The sequence below is a fragment of the Rhineura floridana genome, chromosome 1 (assembly GCF_030035675.1).
Source record: "Rhineura floridana isolate rRhiFlo1 chromosome 1, rRhiFlo1.hap2, whole genome shotgun sequence".
Taxonomy (NCBI): Eukaryota; Metazoa; Chordata; class Lepidosauria; order Squamata; family Rhineuridae; genus Rhineura; species Rhineura floridana.
This window is the reverse complement of record NC_084480.1, coordinates 252,623,513-252,646,165: the sequence shown is the minus strand read 5'-3', so window position 1 is coordinate 252,646,165 and position 22,653 is coordinate 252,623,513. Positions and strand designations below refer to the sequence as shown.

At 43.3% G+C, this 22,653-nt stretch overlaps 1 protein-coding gene across 2 annotated transcripts in view; it reads left to right on the top strand.

Moving 5' to 3' along the window:
- Positions 1 to 22,653, top strand: part of LOC133370975 (ras-related protein Rab-10-like) — a 48,823-nt gene that overhangs the window by 11,350 nt on the left and 14,820 nt on the right. For both annotated transcript variants that reach the window (XM_061597989.1, XM_061597997.1), the window contains exons 2-4: positions 4,455 to 4,515; positions 5,702 to 5,840; positions 21,473 to 21,562. In XM_061597989.1, the coding sequence (XP_061453973.1) occupies positions 4,455 to 4,515; positions 5,702 to 5,840; positions 21,473 to 21,562 (290 nt within the window). The remainder of the gene's footprint in view (positions 1 to 4,454; positions 4,516 to 5,701; positions 5,841 to 21,472; positions 21,563 to 22,653) is intronic.

Here is a 22,653-nt window from a genome sequence, read left to right as displayed (position 1 = left end):
CATCTGGAGGGCACCAGGTTGGGGAAGGCTGACTTAGGGTACTGGGTTTGTTCACCCCTCTGCTCTGCACTGCTCTATCCTTAGTTGTCCAGCCCTACACTTTTTCTTGCTTCTGCTGGAGCATGACCAAGAGATTTTTGATGAGATATATAAAATAGAATATTTTATTCTGAGTTCATTTGGATTTGAAATGAAGAGACACAAACAAGCAGCATTTTCATTAAACACAACCGGAACGGTTATAACCGAGCAAGCATTTCAGTATTAAAGTAGATAAAGATCAGAATATTTCATACTCTAAAGTAATAATATTGGCAATATCATCCAAAGCTAATTCTTTAAGGTTTTAGATACAGCAGCTTTGTGCATGCTTTGGACTGAGCGAGGCTTTTCAGCTAGGCTTGATGTTTAAAAGCTCTATTATGTGACTAGCTTTAAAATCCTCTTTTGCAAATTGTTTTGCAGCTAAGGCACAGCTAAGACTGGGTGTGCGTGGGTGAAAATCTGCAGATTGGTTGTGCATTGCTGTGTAGCCAATGTAAAAGCAATCTGCATCCTGTACATCCGTTATACGTCAGCTACATAGCACTGCAGAATCTACACTACAGACTGGAACACTTAGTGATGTGATTGCTGTGCTCACATCAGCATGATGTCAGGATCAGTGTCTGTGCTGGGTCGTCCTGTGTGATGTTATCTGTGATTTTAAAAGTATAATGCACTTAGTGATTTTCCACACACACACCCTTTCTGCCAGAGAGGAGAGTGGCACAGTTTTCTGAAATTGGTAGGAGTCCAAGTTGTAATTCCTTTACTGGGGAAGCATAGATGAGTCTATGGCTGGTACATTTCATTTCCTCTCTTCTAGCAGATAAGAGTATGAGTCACAACTTCTTATAGCCATAGCCAGCTATTATGTTTCCCTAGGTCGGAAATGCTATGTAGAACTATAGGGGCTGCCAGTCTTGGCCAGGAATGGACAGGCAGTATGGTCAGGAATTAATTGCCTTTGACACTTGGGGGGTGGGATTCCTGTCTCTCCCATATGAATGGGCAAGTGCCACATTATATAGCTGGGCTTATCTTGGTTTCAGTCTATACACAGAGACTTTCAATACTGGATAGGAATTATGTGTGCCTAGTTGGTACCCTCTGCTTGCCTCTAAGTATAAACCTTATAGTACTCGCAGACAAATGGAGTATGTTGCCGTTGTATGACATTTATGAATGCAGCCAAAATTAATCGGAACAGCTCGGACCCATTCTAAAAAGCTGTACCTCTGGGAGAAGGCACATCAGAACTCTAAAGAGCACATCTTTCCACTTCTAGTTCCTCCCCCATCCCTCCCCCACAGTGTGTAGGGAAGCCTTCACTCTGGGTGGAATGGTAGTCCCCTCCCTTTTGCCATGTTTATTTATTTTTATTTTGTTTATTAATGATATTTATTAGTCACTTTTTTCCAAAATGAAACTCAAAGTGACTTACCCCCCCCAAAAAAAAATATCTCAGAAACATATGCAGAATAAAGATAACAGTACAAAAGCATGTTGTAGAATGTCATGGGTAATAACAGTAAAATGTTATTTCTCAGTAATTATAATGTTTGTCTCCCGTAGTTTTGACATTTCAGGTCCTGCTCATAACCCCAGAATTATAGTTGCAAGTTGGTAGTTTGCTAGTGGAAGGGTTGCAGCTGTGGATAGCAGCGTTTAGTTGTTCAAGATTTGCTTTTCTTAAAAAATAAAAAATGCATTCACAGTAAATTTTCATTGAAAGCACTTTATTCAGCACTTAAACTCTCAGGGATGATTGCCCTTCTTCCTCTTCAATTATGCAGTTTTTGTGAATTATAAGCAGCTATAGTTTTCTAATTAAACTTATACGGATCATAAGGCAGACTCATCACATTGAGAATAGCAGACTATAAAGAATAACTGTTTTTGTTTAAACAATGGCGCCTCATTGAACACCAGGGGGAAAGTTTATGGGGGGGGAAATATTTGCATGTCCAAGTGAACATGTAGATGCCTCCCGAAATAAGTTTTGAAATAGTTCCATGACATATTTCCTTGCACTGAGTTTCATAGTAGTGTAATCAGGTATTGCATACAAAATATGTACAGAGATCTCAGAACTCTTTAGAAACAAAACTTAACTTTTGGGGTAGTGGGAACAGGTCCAAAACAAAACTCCTTACATCTTGGCTGTAAAAATAAAAACATTTTTTTACACCTTGATTAAAGCCCTTGCAAAAATATAAAAATATTACATAAAAAGTATTGATTTCATTTATATCCTGCCTTCTTTTCAAAAGCAGCATATATAGAATTCCCAGGTAGCCTCTCAGCCAGATACTGACCAGACCCAGGTTTTACTTCAGCGTGCTTTCTCCTTCAGCTATCTTGAGCTAGACTAAAATGATTGTTCTTTCCATTTACATTGCTAAAAAGTGTTGTTAAACTGGATTTGTTCTTCTACAGTTGTCAGATGAATTCACATCTATTTGCATGCAGATAACTCCTTTATTTAGATCAACATGGATTTAATAACTACGTGCCATACGGAATGTATCTGTGGGGCCAATGACTTACTGCTGAAAGAGTGCAGAACTGCACATAATTTATAGGCACTATGTGCATATTGACTTTTAGAATTCAAATCCCAAGGTTTCTTGAGTTTCCCTTAACACTCAGCTGCCTAGTCAACATGTAAACAAGAGGGTGGATGTGTATCTATTCAATCAGAGTACCCAGCTTTCAGGACTTGCCTCATATACCAACAACACTGTTCGTACTGCAAGCATGGTAGACTGAGCTCAGTGTTCTGAGGCCATCTGGGCTACAGTGTCAGCTGCCTGACTGCTCAGCTGACTTCAAGTGCTAATCAGTGTCTACCAGGCCGTGTAAAACCCTTACCACAGAGCTTGCTCCTCAGTCTGTCTCAGTGAGGACATTGCCTTAATTTGTGCTCCCTTTACCTAATTGCTGCCCTGGATCTTGAACCCTGGCTGATTTTGACTACACACTTGCCACTGGCTCTCTCAGCTCTTTTTTTGGCACCTTAGTACTTGACCTCTGGCTGTTTTGGACAATCACCTACTTCTGGCCCAAGTAGATTGAGAGCCATCTCCCCCCCCCCCCCCGCCGCCACTGCCACCTCCCATTTGTGGAGCCTGACAGCCTGGAGTCCAGTCCTTTCTGGGGTCTGGCATTCAAACTTTGTAAGTTCTCTGTAGACAGAAAAGCTCTCCGATACCCTCTGGCTCTTCATTCCTTCTGTGCTAGAACAGATCAACCAGTGGTATCAGCAAGAGACCCTGCACTCCCTTCTTCCACCTTTGATCTCTCTGTCTGGGAGATTCCAGCATTACTCAAGTAACGTGTTTTTTACAGTCTGTCCCTGTAAGAGAGATGTGTTCTGGGTCCCACTTGTATTTAATAGATAGTATACCCTGGAAATTTTGACAGCCACAGAAGCCTTAAGTGTATCAGGTACCACTTGGGCTGGGAACCAATTGGGAACAAAGGGTTCATGATAAAAGAAATGATTATAAAGTCCATTTGCGAAATTTGTTTGAAATTTTATATAAAGTTATGAACAACTCATGCATGCAATACTTATTGACTTCTGCTTTTCACTAACATTCATTGACCTTTTAGGTCAATAAATGTAAAGTTGATTTAAGAAGTCAATATGCCTTATTTTAATTTAGATTAAATTTTCATCTGATTCAGCACTCTCTAGTTCTCTTTTTATAAATAAAATGCTCATGTCAATTTATTATTAAAATTTATGTCAAATATAAAATGTTTTCATGTAGACTGGAAATCCCCAGCTGAGTTATTATTTTTAAGCTTTTCCAGCTCAGTGTTTTGAAAGTGACCTTCCTGTGCCCTTTCCAGTGCTGTTTCAGTTACTGTACAGAACCTATACAGACATAAAATTGTATAGCTAGTTCTATGTGACAAGAGGGGTTTTTTTTCTTAAATGTTGTTTATAGATCTCTCTGCATGGGCATATCAATGAGTTTGGCTTAAGTAATAATCCTTCTAGGTTTTCATTTTACAGAATAAATAGAGAAATTAGTTATTTTATATTTCTCTTCTGCTGAAGCTTTAGTGAGATTTCATTACTTGTCATACTCAAATTAAATAATCCAAATACTTTCAAAAACCAAATACAGAATAAACTTTTAAATTCTGCAGTAATTTGCTTCAGGTGACTTCAAAGTCTCTTCCATATAGGGAGGGGTCAAAATTGTTACTAGACTTTAATAGGAAAACATAGCTATGGGAATTTCCCTTGTGCAAACATCCTTTTACTGAGTACTTGGTTTGGTAAATAGAAATATAGATGGCTTTTTAAAACATCCTTTGACAATTTATTCCTTTGATTTGTTTTCTTATTTTACAGAAACACCAATACTGTAGGGTTTTTTTCTTGTTTCTTTTAGGCATTGATTTCAAAGTAAAAACAATTTCATTTAATGATACAACAATGAAACTTCAAATATGGTAAGATTTGTATTTATCTCTTATTTGTTAAAAAAAAATTATTAACTTCTTAATCAGAAAAGTCCCAAAGTAGTGGAACATACCCTTTAGAATCGCTAGTATGTCGCAACTAGCAATCTGCTCTTGGTGTTCTAAGATATGCATGCTACTGTTTTTCAGTATAAGTAGTTTTCTTCTTTAGGTGTAATGAGAAAAACAGAATTTGTATTTTCCAATTTTCAAGCAAGAAGAAAACTTTGTAGCCCTTCAGATGTTGTTGGACTGCAATTCCCATTATCCCTGATATCAATCATGCTGAGTAAGGATGATGGGAACAGGAGTCCAACAAATCTGAAGGACCACAAATTTCTCATCCCTACTATAGGTAGAAATGTTTTTGAACATGTAATGGCCATTCAGTTTCTTGGGTTCATGTTACTATGTTAGGCTAGCTACTCTACTCATAGAACCCAACAGAGTAATAGAACAGTGTGTTTGCTGTTGTCATTTCCACTCAATTGACAATCTACTCACTTTCAGAGAGGGAGGAAAAAGTTTGATTTGATTGGACAACATTTGAATCCACGATCTGTGAATTTTGAGAGACTTCTGACAACCCAGTTTTATAAATTGACATAGCTCCAACTGGCAGAGTAGCTTGTGCTAATACAATTATAGGCAAAGCAGGTGGGAAAAGTCTATCCTACAATGCTACTTGTTTGTTAAAATCTTAAGAAAACCAGTTATATCTTGCTTCGTGTAGGGTTTTGACAATGTACCTATATCCATAGGCATAAACATATGGCTCGGTAATCCTGAATTGACCTGTCCCTATTTTCTCTAGAAATATGGCTGCTGGTGGTGGTAACACAAATCTATCATCATGCAGTGCAGCCATCTTTGCACCTAATCATTTCTTGTGTGTGTGCATAAATAACACTTAGCCAACGCTTCTCATTCTTTCACAAGTTCACCCTTGAGTTTAAAAGCAGGGGTCATCTTCATCCATAGTTTTGAATAAAAGCTGATCTGAAGCAAATCTTTAATGCAGAAGTATTGAGAGATACTTCAAAGTACTACTAGGTCAACTGGATTTTTACTTGTATGCTTTTCTGTCTGCAGAGAACTACAGTTAATGATATAGGGCTGTTTGTCCACAGTCTTACAATGTAAACAATATCAAGTGATTCCTTACAATGTATTTTAGGGACACTGCTGGTCAGGAGCGATTCCATACCTTTACTACTAGTTTTTTTCGTGGAGCACATGGATTTGTTCTTGTCTATGATATCACAAGCACAGAAAGTTTTCAAGGAATTGTACACTGGATGAAGGATATACATGAGGTAAGCTTATACCATTCTCTCTCTGCACTCAGTATACAATAATATTTAACAGGTTCATAGAAGTTACTTGTAAGGCACTCAAACTGACCCAGTGGAGAGTGATAATTTTTTGCACTCCTGCTGATATTTAGATAAGGAATCCACAGCACATTCCATAATCTGTTACTGTTTCTCTCTTCTTGTTTTCTTGTGCAAAGTGTTCTACTCCATTAAAAAGTTAGAAACATTGGCATGATTTGTCTGGACCAAAGTCTTGCTGTGTCTCCCTCCCCTTGATCCACCATTTCTCCTCCTCCACTATTAGAATCCCACCCACACTCCCACCAGTTTGTGCCATTCCACCTGTGCACCAATTCACATAGACATGTTGCTAATTTCATCTCCCAGTATGTTAAGATTCTGGACAAATCATCATCCTAAAACCCAACTATTTCCCAATACTGTCTCAAGCTTCTTTTTTCCTTTCTTATATAGGGAGTGGGATGGTGAGGCCACACACACACACCACATCAAATCGTTGAGATGGGTATAAGCACATGGGTGAACTAGTGTAAGTAATTGGGCAAATTTAGCATCCAGTTAAAAATAATATACAACCCTGAACCTGAATTTCTGGGAAGAGGACACCAAAGTACCTAGGAAATATGCAAAGATTAATTCCCAGAAAGTGAGGGACAAAAGTAAATTAAATATGACAAGAATATTGGTATGAACATACAGTAAAAGACAAATGTATGTTCTTTATAAAACAAATCCCTACAAAGATAGATTAAGCCTTAACTATTCCACTCCTATACTATAATATTTGATATTGTAATGTCCTTCAATATTATTCCTTTTTTGTATATATAAGATATACTTTCCTCCCATTGTCCCTCACTTGCCAATATCGTTTGCTCTGTAAGCTTGCTTTTGTAGAAATAAAAATCTTACCCTTCTTCATGGCTAGCTCCAGAGAGTATCAAGGTTGGGCATTTGTCAAGGCCCCAAGATGATAGATTTGTATAAAAGTCATTACGATACTACCATTTCTATTTTCAGATCTTTTTTTAATCATTCCCAACACTGACTTTTTCACTGCTGTTACACAGTTTATGTTTTTAGTGAGTTGTCCACCATGTCCGCAGGATAGGCACCGCTAATTAAGGCCCCATCAATATATATGAAGTTGGATTTTATTGGGTTTTGCCCTACTGTACATCGCTTCACACTTACAATGAATCTCACCCTTTCACTCATTTTGGAGAGATCCTTCTGGAGTGCTTTGCTGTCTGCTTGGGTTTTCACCATCCTGAATTATTTGGTGTTATCAACAAACTTGGCTTCCTTTCAGATACTTCAGATAATTTATGATAAATTAAATAGCACAGATCAATACAGATCCTTTGGGAACCCACAGATTATTTCCCTCCATTGCTGGTCAGTCACCGCCAGTTCAGACCCCATTAGTGTATATGTGAAATTAAGATTATTTTGCTCCATTTGCACAACTTTACACTTAAATGTAAAGTTCAGGGCAAGGATCCAACTCATCCATAGTGTTTTCTGAAGTGGCCCATCAGTGCCTTTAGAAAGCTCATAAACAGGGTATGAAGGCAATAACCCTCCCATGCTGTTGCTACCCCCCTTCCCCGCAATTGGCATATTGTTCTGAAGACAAGATTCTACTTAGCTATCATGGATAGTTGTAACTGACAGACCCTACTGTATGTGAAATTGTCTAATCGGCTTTAAAGCCTTCTTAGACAGTTCATCAATACGTCTTGTGGCTGTGAGTTTATAAATTAATTATATATTGTGAGATAAACTCACTTTCTCTTGTCTGTCCTGAATGTACTGCCAATCATTTTTACTGAGTGACCCTGAGTTCCAGTATTAAGTGTTTAAGATTTCTAATTTTAATAATGTTTTCTACTATTTACATGGCTAGATGTTAAGTCTTTAATTTCTTGCTATAGTACTATCTGTAACCTGCCTAGTTAGATGCTAACCAAACAAAAACAAATAACCATACAGTCATAGAACTAAAATCCACATGTTGGCAACGTATGGCTTATGAAGTACTTTATGCATCCCAGGAAGGCCTCTAAAGGATATTTTAAATTTTACTTTTTTGAATGTATGGATTAGTCTCAATTTCAGGCAACTAGCTGAAGTTTGCCAGCATAAAGCATTTACATGTAGTCCTATGCGGTGGATAGGATTATGCTATTGGTCTTGCTTTTTCCACATGCCCAACATGAAAGACACACTGTTGCGTCCTGCTCTCATATCATATTAGTTCTGATGTGTTGCATAGATATTTTATTGAGATAAGTTGTAAGACATGATCTCAAGCCATTACTTCTACCACACAGGATATTTGGTGGGGTTTATTACTGAGTAGAATAAGGGGATTCTAGCCAGGTCCTTAGTTGTTAAGCCAACAACTTTCAACTGCTTGCGGCCTATTGCCGAAATAAAACACAGACACCATTGCTTGGGTAAATAATGGGCCACTTTATTTAAACAGAATCAATTGAATAATGAACCTGCAGAAGGGAGATTAAGGGCGGGGCATTCTGGTGATCCAGGCAAAGCCTGTTAGCAGCTATCGGGCGACCATGCCCTGCCTGAGCCTGGGGCTGCCCTGTGCCAGCCCTCCAGCTCCAGCCACACCCTGAAGATGTGTAGGGGGTCCAACCCGCATCACCGCCCCTCGGAGCCCTGAAACTCCGAGCGGATGAGGCACGTTGGCCCCAAAGGCGGCCCGTACCCTGTCCCCGGGCCGTGTAGCCCTGAGCTGCAGGCCTCCGGACCGCCTGTCACCCCCAAAGGTGCCTAAAGGTGTCACCTAGCTGCCCTTTCCCTTTAACCTTTCCCCGCACTTCTTCGCCACAGAAGGGGGACAAGCCTCTGCTTAGTCCCCCTTTACCCCACACCTGATAAGAATCTGGTGTAAACCCTTCTGCAGGTCCCTTAGAAAGATGTCGTTGCCCGTGTCCGTCAAATGGACGCCGTCAGGCCGAAACAGCTCAAGCTTGTTGTGGCCCACCTCAGGGTGGTGGATGACAGAACCTCCCAAGTCCCTAAGGGCCCTCTGAATTTGCCTGTTCACCTTTTTCCGTGCCCTGTCCATCCCTCGTGGGTCACCGGCACAATTCCACCTCCTGCGCGGCAGGATGTCTGACCACACTAAGTGCACCCCCGGCCAGCGACGTGCAATGGCCCGGAGGTCACCGCATGCCTGTTCAATTAGGGCCTTGCCCTTTAACAGACCCAAGTCGTTGCCCCCGAGGTGGATGACCAGCACCTGGGGCACTGCCACTTCCACAGCCGGTCGAAACAAGGCTGGCAGGAGCCCGTCCCAACGCATCCCCCGACGTCCCAGCCACCGCACTGCGGCCCATTGACTGAGCCCCAGCTGCGTGCCAAAGCGAGACTTCGCCGCCCTGCGGCCCGCCCAGAACATCATACTGTGGCCACATAGGAGGATGCGTGGCTGCTCCGATCTTGTCCAGCGATCTGTTGAAACAACAACGACATTGGGTAACAATGGGGGGGGCCCTGGGGGGGCCAACATCTAGCCGCTGGCATCGTGTGTGTCAGCAAGTGGTCTAACGTAGGCCTTGTACGCGTCCGAGGACCACCCGCCCACAGCCTGAAGCCTGTCTTTAGAGAAGCCCAATAGGGCCGCCGTGGAGGCCGCGCCTATCCGAAAGGAGTGTGTCCCGAACTTACTGGGGTCCACGCCTAAATTCCCCAGTGCAGCCTTCGCCACGGACCAGAACTGGTATCTGGTAAGGGGCTGGGAGTTCCTATGTATGAATAGGTACCCTGACTGCGACCCCCTCGCTGCCACAAAACCGCGCAGGGCTGTTACTGGGCAGAGTTCTTGCTGCCGGCATGGGGCTAATACCACCAGGCGCCCCTTACCATGCTGGTCCGTTTTAGACCGCCTGAGCCGCAGGAGGGCCCGCTCTGCCCTCCAGCTGAGGTCGGAGACTAGCAGAGCTCGGAGGGAGTTATCCATCTTAGAAGCCGCCACCACCTCCCCAATTCGGAAGGCCCCAAAAAACAGAGTGAGGGCCGCAGCATGATATAGCAGGGCCTCGAAAGGGGAAGAACACAAGTGCTTCCACTGTCCCTGCAGGCCAAACAATAGCTCCGGGGAAAAGGGGAGGCGTGCATCCGGGGGGCAAGGGCGCTCGCGGGACCAACCCTCCAGCATCCGGCGCACCCTAAAGTCACCCGTGTAGTCCTGAAAGCCCCGTGCCTTCGCTAGGAAAGCGAGGCCTGAGAGCTTACCTTTGATGGTCCTGACTGAAAGGCCTCTCCGTTTCCCCTCCATGCAGAACTCCATAAGCTGCTCGACCGGGATGGGCCACTCCTGGGCGTAACCCCTGGACTCTCTGAAGTTTGATAGATCCCTACCTGCCCCCTGGTAGCTGGCCAAAGTGCTGGGCGCCACAGAAAGGCTTATGGCCCTTTCTGATTCAATCCTCCAATCTCCCATAGCGCTGGGGGGAACGCCTCCGGCAGAGCCCTTGCCCACGGTGCCAGCTGGCGAAACTTCTCCATCTGGTTCCGTGATAGAGCATCAGCAATACTATTGTCAATACCCGGAACGTGGCGCGCCAGGAACTGAATATTATAGCGAAGACATTGGAGCACGAATGCTCGCACCAGAAGCATAACGTTGGGGTTTCTAGAGGACAGGGTGTTAATAACGTGCACTGTGGGGAGGTTGTCGCACCAAAAGTGGACTGAGGAATTACACAACTTGTCGGGCCAGAGGTGTACGGCCACGACAATGGGGAAGAACTCCAAGAACGTCAGGTCTCTGGTCAGGCCAGCCAGTGTCCAGCCCTGCGGCCAGCTGCCGTGGCACCATGAGTCATGAAGAATGACCCCAAAACCGAAGGCACCCGAGGCATCGGAGTGCACCTGTAGCTCAGCCTCCAACAGGCGATCCCTTCTCCATAGGGAGACCCCATTAAATTCCCGCAAGAAGGTGGACCACACTGTCAGGTCAGCCCTAAGAGCGGCTGTCACCCGTGTGCGGTGGTAGGATCGTGATAGGCCAGCCATGGTGTCATATACGCACCGCAGGAAGGCACGGCCGGGCGCTACAACCCTGCAGGCAAAGTTCAGATGGCCTGCCAGCCGTTGGAGAGTGGCTAATGTCACCTTATTAGAACTGGCCACCTCTGAGATCTTCTCCCTGAGGGCCCCCAACTTGTCATGAGGGAGCCTGCAGCATTGGGCCACCGTATCTATCTCGATGCCCAGAAACGTGATAGCGGTGGATGGGCCCTCAGTTTTCTCGGCCGCGAGGGGGACGCCCAGCTCCCCAGCCAGCCCCGCGAAATGTGCCATGAACGCCCTACAGGTGCCTGATTCCGCAGGGCCCGCAAACAGGTAGTCATCCAAATAGTGTACCACTGATTGCAAGCCTGCGCGCCTCTTGACCGCCCACTCCAAGAAGGAGCTGAAGCGCTCGAAAACAGAGCATGATATAGAGCAGCCCATAGGCAATGCCCTGTCCACGTAATATTCACCCTCAAAAGCCAAGCCCAACAGCTCGAAGTCCTGTGGGTGGACCGGGAGGAGGCGGAAAGCAGACTTGATGTCACACTTTCCCATAAGGGCCCCAACCCCGCAGTCCCTGACCATTCGCACAGCACAGTCGAATGATGTGTAGCGGACTGAGCACAGCTCCGCTGGGATGAAGTCATTGACTGACTCACCCTGTGGAAAGGACAGGTGGTGTATCAGGCGAAATTCGCCTGGTGCCCTCTTGGGGACGAGGCCCAACGGGGAAACTCTGAGTGAGGGGATGGGTGGTGCAGCAAAGGGGCCCAAAACCCGGCCGGCTACTACTTCCTTCCTAATTTTTTCTCTCAGAACTGATTCCATGCCTTCCACTGACTTAAGGTTGCGAGACATGAAAGGTCGCCTGGGACCCAAATAGGGGATCCGAAAACCCACTGTGAAGCCTTCGAGTAAAAACTGGGCATCTTGGACTAGGGGGTAAAGGTGGAGTAAGTGTTGGAGCTCGGCAATTTTAATTGGGCTGGGGCCCCTTTCCCTGAGCTGCGCCTGCAGCCCCTGTCTTCCTTGCGCCAGCCGAATCCCTGTTTCCACCCCTGAAGGGGCGGCCCCTGGGGCAGCTAGTGCAGGCGTGGGGGCCCCCACATATGGCACATTCATGTCTGAACCTGCACGGGCTCCGACCGCAAAGGCCACGCGAGCTGAACTCCCAGCAAAGCAGGCGGGGTTGAACCCCCTGCCCCGCAGGCCCGCGGGAAGCAGTTGCTGATGCCTGGCGCGCCAAGAGATGGCCGCTGTCCGCCCTATCACCTGCCATGGGTCTAGAATGTGCCATAAATTGCAGCCACAGGTCAGCCTCCTTTTTGTCCCAGGGGAGGGATGTATCAAAAGCCGCCCTCATACGGAACGCCTGGTCGTAGTCCAGCCATGCCGTCCCTTGAAACTCAGAGTAGCCCCGGTATATGATATCGAGGTATTTGATCAGTACCGAGGCCCTATGAGGCTGCCTCTGTATTACCACCCCCATGTACGTAAGGAATGCAGGCAGCCAGTTAGACCAAGAGCGCTCTACCCGTCGGCGCTTGGGCCTATCGGGCTCTGCATGTTCCCCTTTATCCTTATCCTTCCCAACCGGCTCCCTGTACAAGAGCGAGAATAGGTCCACATACTCTCCCCTCCATATTCTGTCCTTCGTAGCAGGCAGAAGATGAAAACCCAGTGGGGCAGACGTTTCCCCAAAAGGTATGCCCCCCTCTCTGACTGATCCCAGGGGGTCGGATATCTCTGCAGGGGGGTTGGCAGACAGGGCGGGCTGATGCCCTCCTTCCGTCGCCGTCCCAGCAGCGAGGTGCCAGACCTGCTCGCAGGCCTCCCTTAGGGGATGCTGCTGCTGTGGCGTAACCTCCCCCCCGCCGGCGAGGGTCCCTGCCTGCCCATATCCCTCGGTTACCGCTGGTGGGGAAAAGGGCCAGTAGGGGTGCCCCCAGGGGGCCCAGCTCCACTGCCGCTGCCCTTGTTGTTGTGGCATGATAGAGGACTCACCCTGTGTGCTTTCCGCCGAAGGTCCTTGTGCGGGCTGCATTGTTGGGGCTGCTTGCAAGGTGGGAGTTGCGCCTGGCTCTATGCTGGGCGTCCTCGCCTCAGCCCTGAGCCCGGCCTCCAGCACATCCAGTCGCGCTAAGATGGAAGCAACAGCCCCTGCATTAGCACTGTTCACTGGCCGCTGCGTTTTCTCCCGAGACCGTTTGGGTGGTGGGTCCTTCCTCCCTGTCACAGGTTGGTCCCGAGGTGCACTAGGATGGCCTGAGCCATGCTCTAGGGCTTCCAACCTGGCTAATATGGCTGCCCATGGTGGCCCCTCCCCACTCCTTGCCCCCTCTGCCGCTGGGGGTGGGCATCTCCCCCCTGCTCTGGGGGTCTTTCCTTTCCCTTTTGGCCCCCCTTGTCCTTTCTTAGGTGGCATACTAGAGGGAGATAGGGGCCCCGCTTACAAAATGACGTGATTTCAAGACGTTGTGAAGGAGCCCGCCTGCTTATTCAATACCCCCTCCCGGCACCCAATTATCCTGGAGGGGAGCCTAATTGCCCTGCACGTGGTAAGGATTGATGGTTGGGGTCGTGCCCCACCTACCCCGGCGTTAATTAAAATTAATAATTAAATTTAAAAGTTGCCGGCCAAAGGCCGCCTAGCCTGTGGTCCTCGCCGCTGCTGGATCCGATCCTGCGCTGCCGCCTCGTAGTGACTGCCCCAGGATCCTCGCCGCATAGGCCTTGGTGCCAGCCGCCGCTGCCTCCCTGTCTCCCAATGAGGCTGGGGGGGGGCTCGCTGCCGCCCAGCCACCCTGGCCTCAGGAAGCCTCCGGAGGCCCACGTGCGCCGGCAAAGAAGCCGCACCGCGCCGAAGCTGCTGCTGACCAAAAGGAGCCGCGCCGAAGCTGCCGCCGAGAAAGAAAAAAAAAAAAAAAAGGAAAAAGCCGCGCCGCGCCGAGCCGAAGCTGCTGCTGCTGCGGCCGCCGAAATTTGAATTGGATGGCGGGAAGCAGGCGGGGCGGCCTTAAATAGCCTTCAGCCGCCCCGCCTCCCTGCCGCGTCACACGACGGCGCGCCAGCGCGCCGCGTGCGCACGCATCCCTTCCAAGATGGCGGCCGGGACATCGACAGCGGCCGCAAGCTCGTCCCTCTGCCCGGTAGGTCCCGGGCACGGAACGGGATTGGTTTAGTGTGTCTTTGTCTATGGGTGAGTGTTTTACATATATAACAGGATAAAAAAAAATGACTGAACAGAGCCCTCACTCAGGGTGGCTTACAATTTGTGAATAAAACAATTGTAAAATATATTATAATAGAAAAAGTTTAGAACACTAAACTTAAAATGAGTGTTGAACACAGACAAGCAAACTATTTTTAAAGATACAGTAGGGCCCCCCTCATACAGTGGGTTCCGTTCCAGACCCCCGCTGTAAAGCGAAAACCGCTGTAAAGCGGAACCCATTGACTAACATTGACCAAAATGGTGCCCGATGGCAAAAAAAGCCGTAAAAGCGGAACAAGCACTGCAAGACCGGGGCCTTTCTGCAACTAACAACCGCTGCATTAGCAGAACTCTGTAAAGCGAAGTGCTGTAAAGCGGGGCCCTACTGTAATCACATTTTAGACTGTAAGCTCTTTCAGGTGGGGACCTATCCTGTTGTGTTTTTAAAGCACCATGTATGCTAATGGTGCTATACACATAAATACAATAACTACAAATTGTCCATAGGAGGAGTGAATTCTAAGGTTTAAATATTACATTTAAAACAGGCATTGCTTTGCCCTGTTTTTGCTAAAATAAAGAAGTGTTAGTATATTTTATGATTCTGGTTCTTTTTAACTTTTTTTAATACTGTATTTTAAGGTAATTGTGAGTGAAGAAATCTTTATTGTTCAAAGTCATAGGCCACCACAATTAAACAAATATAAGAAAATACAGAATATATATTTAAAAACAGATCATATTACAAGAAAACAGAATACTTCAGCATAAAATGTTAATTTTAATTTTTTTTGTTGCAATCTTGTTTTCACATATGTTTTATAGTGCATTTTATTTATACTCACTTGTATTTTAACCTGTTTTTATTGTTGTACACCGCCCTGAGAGCTTATTGCTAAAGGGCGGTATAAAAGCACAATTAATAAATAAATAAAATGGAAGAACAGCAGTACAATTCAAATAAAATTTCCTCTCCTGGAAAATACCTTGACCCATCCCACATCTAAATACATAGATGCTAACGTCAGAATAGTGCAGGGGCACAGTCCACACATCCTGCATGGTGTTTTAGATAGTAATTGTAACCCACCCTGGGACCTCTGAGTGAAGGGTGGACAATAAGTGCTAATGCTAATAATGATGATGATGATGTCTAAAACATAAGACAGGTAGCACATCAAGCTTCTCTGGTGCAGGTGTACTGTAGTGGGGTAGGGGTGCCATAATTGTTCCAGTGCCATCATTGAAAAGTTCCTGTTAGTCAGACGAGGAGGCATTTGGAACAGGGCCCCTTTTAATGAATTTAGTGTACTTGGGAGAAAGGCACTCCCAGGTACCCTGAACCTAGTCTGATAAGAAGTTTAAAGGTTGCAACCTTTGCATAACTTATCAGGATCAATCTGCACAACATACACATAATGTTTCTTCTTTTTCTTTTTGATTGCATCTGTGGAAGGGTCCAACTGATATCAGAAACACAGCATGGTGGGAGGGCAAAGTTATTTTTGCCCTCCCCAGCAGTGAGCCCTCCTGAAAATCCCCCTGAGCATGGCTATAAAACTTAGTAAAAAAACAAGTTCCTATTGGCATCAGTGGGAACTTTCCCCCCTTAGCCTCATAACCTTGATGGGATGGGATTTAACCCTGTGTGGTTTGACTCTTATTGATAGTCAGGTGTTGGCCTTGTTTTGAATATATAATCTGCTTTCATTGCCAGTACTAATAATATGCAGAATATTCTTGCCTCTTTCTTTAGTCTAGAACAAGGGTGGCTAACCCATCATCCCTGACCATTGGCCATGCTGGCTGAGACTGATAGAAGCTAGATTCCAACAACATCTGGAGAGTCACAAAATTAGGCTCCCCAGTCTAGTAATTCCCATCCTAGCACTTTATATATTTTATTTTGAATATAATTAATCTGTTAGCTGTCAATGTCTCTGTGGCACAGCCAGAATTTTTGTAAATCTGTCAGTATTAACCAGTAAGTGCAATATTAAATAATCATATAAATGTTTGTATGCCAGTTATACTAATAATGTGCTAGGCTTGCAAATTCTGTTGTGGAAAAACATGCTAATTTTCAAGGCAGGTTGAGATATACTAGGACTTTAATATTTAAATCGTTCTTACCTTTCAGATGAAGGACAATTTAATACTCTGTGCTTATAATGCTGAACTCAGCAAATTTGGAGACAGTCAGCATGTTTACTGCAGGAGAATTGATTCAAAATATTTTTTTATTTAATTTATTAATTATTATTTATTTATTACTGGCATTTGTTAGTCCCTTTTTTTCAACAGTAGAACTCAAAGCGATTTACAACAAGAAAAAACACAATAATTGAAATAACATAACAAGAGCAAACAATTGCAAAACAATTTCAAACAAAATAATACAGCCATAATAAAAAAACCCAAAAAATCAAATAGCAAATATTACAACAATACAATAATTAATACCACACTATAAATATAATATAACATATAATAGAAGGCCACATTACACCCTAAGGGCCCAGTGAGACAAAGCATGAGTTTAAGAGATGCTAGAATCCCTCTGCGGACTGGCGTTGGCAAGAGGCTCAAGGAACAACTGGCATCCTTTGGTCCTCGGGAGGCCTCTGGATTGTATGTATTTATTATATGAGAATGTATAATTGATATAGTCCTTTTCCCCCATAGGTATTTGTATTTATAATTAACTAATTAGATTGTAGCTGAAAGGTGGTATATAAATAAACTCTGCTGCTGCTGCTGCTGCTGCTGCTGCTGCTACTACTACTACTTTTAGGTCACCTTTCTACATGTTCATTGCTTAAAGTGGCTCCGAAGTCAAATATTAATCTATAAAGATGAGGAATAACTTGGTGTAGGTGATCATTTTATAAGACACAAAAGCATTCCAGGAAATTTGCTTACACTTTTCAGGACCTCACATATGAGAATACCAAGCTGAGTGTTTGACATGTAGCCTTACAGGATTGTTATACCAGTAAGTGCCAAACCAGAAGGGATGGTTAAGGTGTCTTTGCATTTGATATGCAGATTTTTTAAAATGTAAATAACATCAGGCTGGGAGGGGGTTAATAATTAGCAAGAGTGTAGCTGACAGAGAGGAAATCTATGTTGTGTCACTCAGCAAAATCCCTCTGCATGGAGATGCTATTTGCATTGGGAGGGTGAAATCCTCCTCTGGCACTAATGAGATATTTGTTCCCAGTGCAAATAGCCCTTTCAGAAGTAGGGATTTTCCTCAGGACTACATAGTGAAGGAAAGGGTTACGTTTCTCCCACCCTGCCTGCAGTATCTGATTAGTTATCACACACATACACACCCAGCTAATGCTGTTTGTATTTTTTTAAAATGTCACATATAATTTGGCCCTTAGTATCAGCTTTTTGGCTGATCCAGTGCAAGATATCACTTGCTTGAACCTCTATACATAATCAATTACTTTTGTGTACCAGTGTTCATGTTATTGAACTGCTCCTCCTTGTGGCTGAAGACCACAAAGAATCCAGACTATGAGCTGACTGTTGTTAATCTTCAGAGCTGTAAAATCAGTCTCAATTTTTCCCCTAGTGAAGGAACTTCTTGTCCTTGGCTTGGATGACCAGAGGCAGCTAATGTAAGTAACTGGTCATAGATTTCTTAAACTAATATTAATAATTTGAATTTTGCAAACACTAAATTATAAGAGAATCCGATCACCGTTTTAAGATTTTAGTTGAAGCAATATGCATAAATGCTTTAAAAAAATGATTTGTTGATCACTGTCCTTTTTTGCCCTTTTATGATTTAAAAAATTAATTTGAAAGAACTACTCAGGCAAATACAAAACATAGCTTTCATAATGCAGGAAAAATATTCCTTTTTTTAAAAAAATCTTGTATTTCATTTTCTCATAAACTGATTATTTTCTTCTATGTCTTTAAATACTAGACTCGTTGAATGTTTTTAAGAAGCATGTTTCTTTTCTAATTAAACCCAGAAATAAATAAATTAGGTAACCTAGTCTATTTATTATATGCTGTTTTAGGAATTTTGAATATAGTTTTATGTAGATGAACCACTGATCTTAATGAGTAAAGCTCCACTGCCTATTGGAACAACCAGCATTTTGGTCTCTTAATCCAGGTTAGATTGATTCATTATTTTAGGCTTGGACTTCGCACCCTTACAATGAGCTTACTTCATTTTAGACACTGCATTGTCCTGAACATCAACGGCAGTTGAAATGAAATGAGATTAGTTGGGTGGATTAAGATGAACCAGTAACCCTTAACTAAAGGTCCACTTCCTATGTTGTGCAGAAGAGATTTCCTGATAAGATGGTATCTGCAGGAGGCCCTCACCTGCAGAGCATAGTGATCGACTGAGTATTTAAGGGGTAAGACAGTCTTTCAGGTATCCTGCTCCCAAGTTGTATAGGGGTTTGTACACCAAAACCAGAACCTTGAACTCAGCCCAGTAGCTATTTAAAATATGCTCACATTTGCAAAACTCAGGTTCTGTTTCAGAACATATTTCTTACAATTTAGGTATCCACAGATGTATCAGTTGCTTTAATTAAGAGTGCATTCTATGCTACTGGGGGTTCTGGTTTTGGTGTACAAAGCCCTATACAACTTGGGAGCAGGATACCTGAAAGACTGTCTTACCTCTTAAATACCCAGTCGACCACTATGCTCTGCAGGTGAGGGCCTTCTGCAGATACCATTTTATCAGGAAGTCTGTTCTGCACAACATAGGAAGTGGACCTTTAGTGTCGTGGCACTTACCCTTTGGAATTCCCTCCCCTTAAATATCAGACTGGTGCCATCTCTGTTATCTTTTTGGTGCCTACTGAAGGCCTTCCTCTTTCAACAAGCCTTTTAAGTAGAGACATTATCTCAGTCTGCGTCTGTGTTGGAATTGCTTTTAAAAACATTTTAAAGCTTTTTTTAAAAGGTGTTTTTAAAAGATGATTTGTTTTAATATATTTTAAAATCTGTTTTTATGATGTTTTAGAATGTTTTTGTTTGCCACCTTGGGCTCCTACTGGGGGGAAGGGTGGGATATAAATTTAATAAATAATATAATAACAACATCATTGTGAGTGGGCATGCAGGTTAAGAATCACAACTCTACTGGCTTTTCATTAATAAAGATCTTGCTGCTTTGTGCCTATCTACACATTTTGTACATCTGTGTAGTGCTGTGGGCTTTTTTTTCATAGGCTGGTGTTTTATGCAAAGTTATTTTTGTAGCTTCACTGATGCAAAACAAGTTACCTCAACATGACTTGCACTCCATTCTGAAAATTATTCCACTTCTCTGCCAAGAATTTGAAGTTCTGATGTTCATGTTAACTATATTGATATTTGTTCTCTTGCAATGGAAGAAGACCATTGGTTCCATTAAGTCGTTTAATGGATTGGGTCTATTGAAGCTTTGCACAAAAAGAAACTTATGCTTGCACTCCGTTGGCAGCCCACTATGCTACATCCCATACTATCAGGATTGACTTTTCAGAAGGTGCTGGCAACTGCAATTTAGGGGACAGAATGGAAAAGCTCCATTCCTTTAACAGAGCATCATTCATGGTTCTCTGGATCCTGCCTATTAAGTATCACAAACTTTAAAATATACTCACATTTGCAAAACTCAGGTTCTGTTTCAGAACATATTTCTTACAATTTAAGTATCCACAGATGTATCAGTTGCTTTCATGTTAGAGTGCTATCCGTTATATGCCCACATTCTATGCTACTGTTCCCCTGGATTTACCCTCAGTTCTTGAGAAAATTGTTGCTGCAGTTCCTTCCTGCTTTGACCTGTGAGCTGTCAGAAAGCAGCAGAACTGAATCTAACTGAAATGGAAATCTAATTGTAAGTTGAAAATAATAGCCTTGTGAAGAGTTTGCTAGAGGTAGGCTAGTTTCTACCTGTAGGAGCTAGGGACTCCTCTTTCATGAGTACTTCTCCAAACAGAAGCTTAAGGACTTGTGCCCAGTCCTGTGCATGTTTCCTTAAAAGAAAGGCTGGCCAGATTCAGTGGGACTTACCTCATAGTATATGTGCATAGGACTGTGGTCTTGTTTTATGATGGATTGGAGCAATCACTTCTCTTCTAACATTGATTTTTGCTCACATTGCTCTGTCAAGGCCTTTTTCAGTAGACCCTGGACAAAAGGAAATGACAATGCGATGTACTATATCCCCATTTTACGTAAAATCTCCTAAATGGGGATCTTGCATGTGTGGGCAGGTGCTTTATTAGTAGATTTTGTGGCTTGCAGGCACTATAGGAGCTTGTATAATTCCTTTTTGAAGCAACAAATCAACATGCTGTGAAGAATGAATATACACACACACATTCACTAAGAAGACAGTTATTTCTTTTGCCCAACCAAAAAGCGGGAAGTGAAAGGTCTGAAGAACAAACTGCCACAAGGCACTGTTCTATTTGTTGATCTAGCCTGGTATTATCTGCTTTGACTGGGAGAGTCTCTTGCATCACCTGCTACGTGATCCTTGTGATTGAAGGTGGCAGGAACTGAACCTGGGACCTTCTGAAAAAAGAGGTGCTATATCACTGACCTATAGGCCCTCCATTGGAACATGCCCGGACTTGGGAATGCACTCTCCCAATGTGTATCCACTATTAGTCCTACTCAAAGTAAACCCATTGAAATGAATGAGCATGACTAATTTAGGTTCATCACTTCCCATTGGTCTCCTCTGGGTACAACATAGTTGCATACAACCCTATATGTTTGGAGATGTATATTCTGCTGTTGGATGGCTGTGGTCTAAGAAGCTCTATGCTAACGGGTTACATCTTTAGGGTGCTGATCTTGTCTGTATATGTAGCTATATGCATTGGGCAGGGATGCCTGTGGCAGTGCTGTTTTGCGTAATTACTTGTCTGTACTGTACTGAACAATGTATGTTGAAAGAATCTGATTTCCGGAGAAGTAACTTTCAGTTCCATTGAGCTGGTTGCTAAAGCTTTGTAGTTTTCCCCTAGTTACACATCATCCATTTTAAAATTGTGATTATGGATTATAGCTAGTGAGTTTCTGCCTTGGCACCTCTCCAGTTCTCCAAAAATGTATAGGATTTGTGCAAAGGTCCTGATGCTGATGCAATGCCACAGTTAGAACTCTGCACCAGGTTGAGACCTCCAGACAACATCTTATGCCCCTTTCTAATCCATTAGTGTTGAAGATGATGATGATGCGACTTGCTTCAGACTCCATTTTTTATGTTAGAGGGAAACGTTCTTCAATGGGAGAAGAGCTAGATAGTATGTTTTGTATTTCAGTTTAGTGACACTCATTTTGTTTCACTTGTTTATAGAAAGCAGATGAAAACGTAGAGATAATACTGTTGGGTAACAAGTGTGATAAGGAGGCAGAACGTGTAATTCCAAAAAACAGAGGAGAAAAGGTAAGGATTTTATCAACTGAATTGTTTCACCTCTTAAGAACTTTTGGGTAAAAACTATATACATACATACTGCAACATGATCATGAATTGCCATTTTAAAATTATTAATTGCTACAGAAAAGTACTTTGTTTCAGTAGAAAAGCAGGGTGTGAAAAAGAACCATACCAGTTATGTCTTTACAACATTGTTTGGCTAACTGCAAAAAACGATTGGAAGCTACTCTAAAACTCAACATTTTTCAATTATAATAGGTAGTATTCAATGCTAGTCCTACTCAGAGTATTTTTATTTATTTATTTATTTATTTAGTTTCATTTATAAACCGCCCATAACCAATGGCTCCCTGGGCGGTGTACAACATACAATAGTACAATAATACAATAAATCAGCAAAATCACTCGATATAAAATACAGATGCACTAAACAATATCAAAAACAACAAGAGCAATTACCACATTGAAATACATAAAAATATATTAAATATATTTAAAATGTATTTAAAATGCATTTAAAATGCCTGGGAGAATAGGAAGGTTTTAGCCTGGCGCCGAAAGGATAACAACGTAGGCGCCAGGCGTAACTCCTCGGGGAGACTGTTCCACAATTCGGGGGCCACCACAGAGAAGGCCCTGGATCTTGTCATTACCCTCCGAGCTTCTCGATGACTTGGTACTCGGAGGAGGGGCTTAGATGTCGAACGAAGTGCACGGGTAGGTTCATAGCGGGAGAGGCGTTCCATCAGGTATTGCGGGCCCACACCGTGTAGGGCTTTGTAGGTCAATACCAGCACCTTATTAAAATTAATAAACATTAAAATTAATAAACATGACTAACTTAGGTCCATTAATTTTAGTGGGCCTACTCTTATTAGGACTTCGTTGAATACAACCCAATACTTACAAAAAGTGTGATCTATTTTTAGAATATATATGTATAAGCAATGGTTAAAACATAATACAATACTTAATTCACTTAGACCAGTAGTCTTTTGCAAGAACATAATAAGCACTGATATTACATTAACATTTACACCATTAGAGTAGGTGTAATGATTTAGCAATGATGCCAATATTGGAGATAAGTCTGGAAG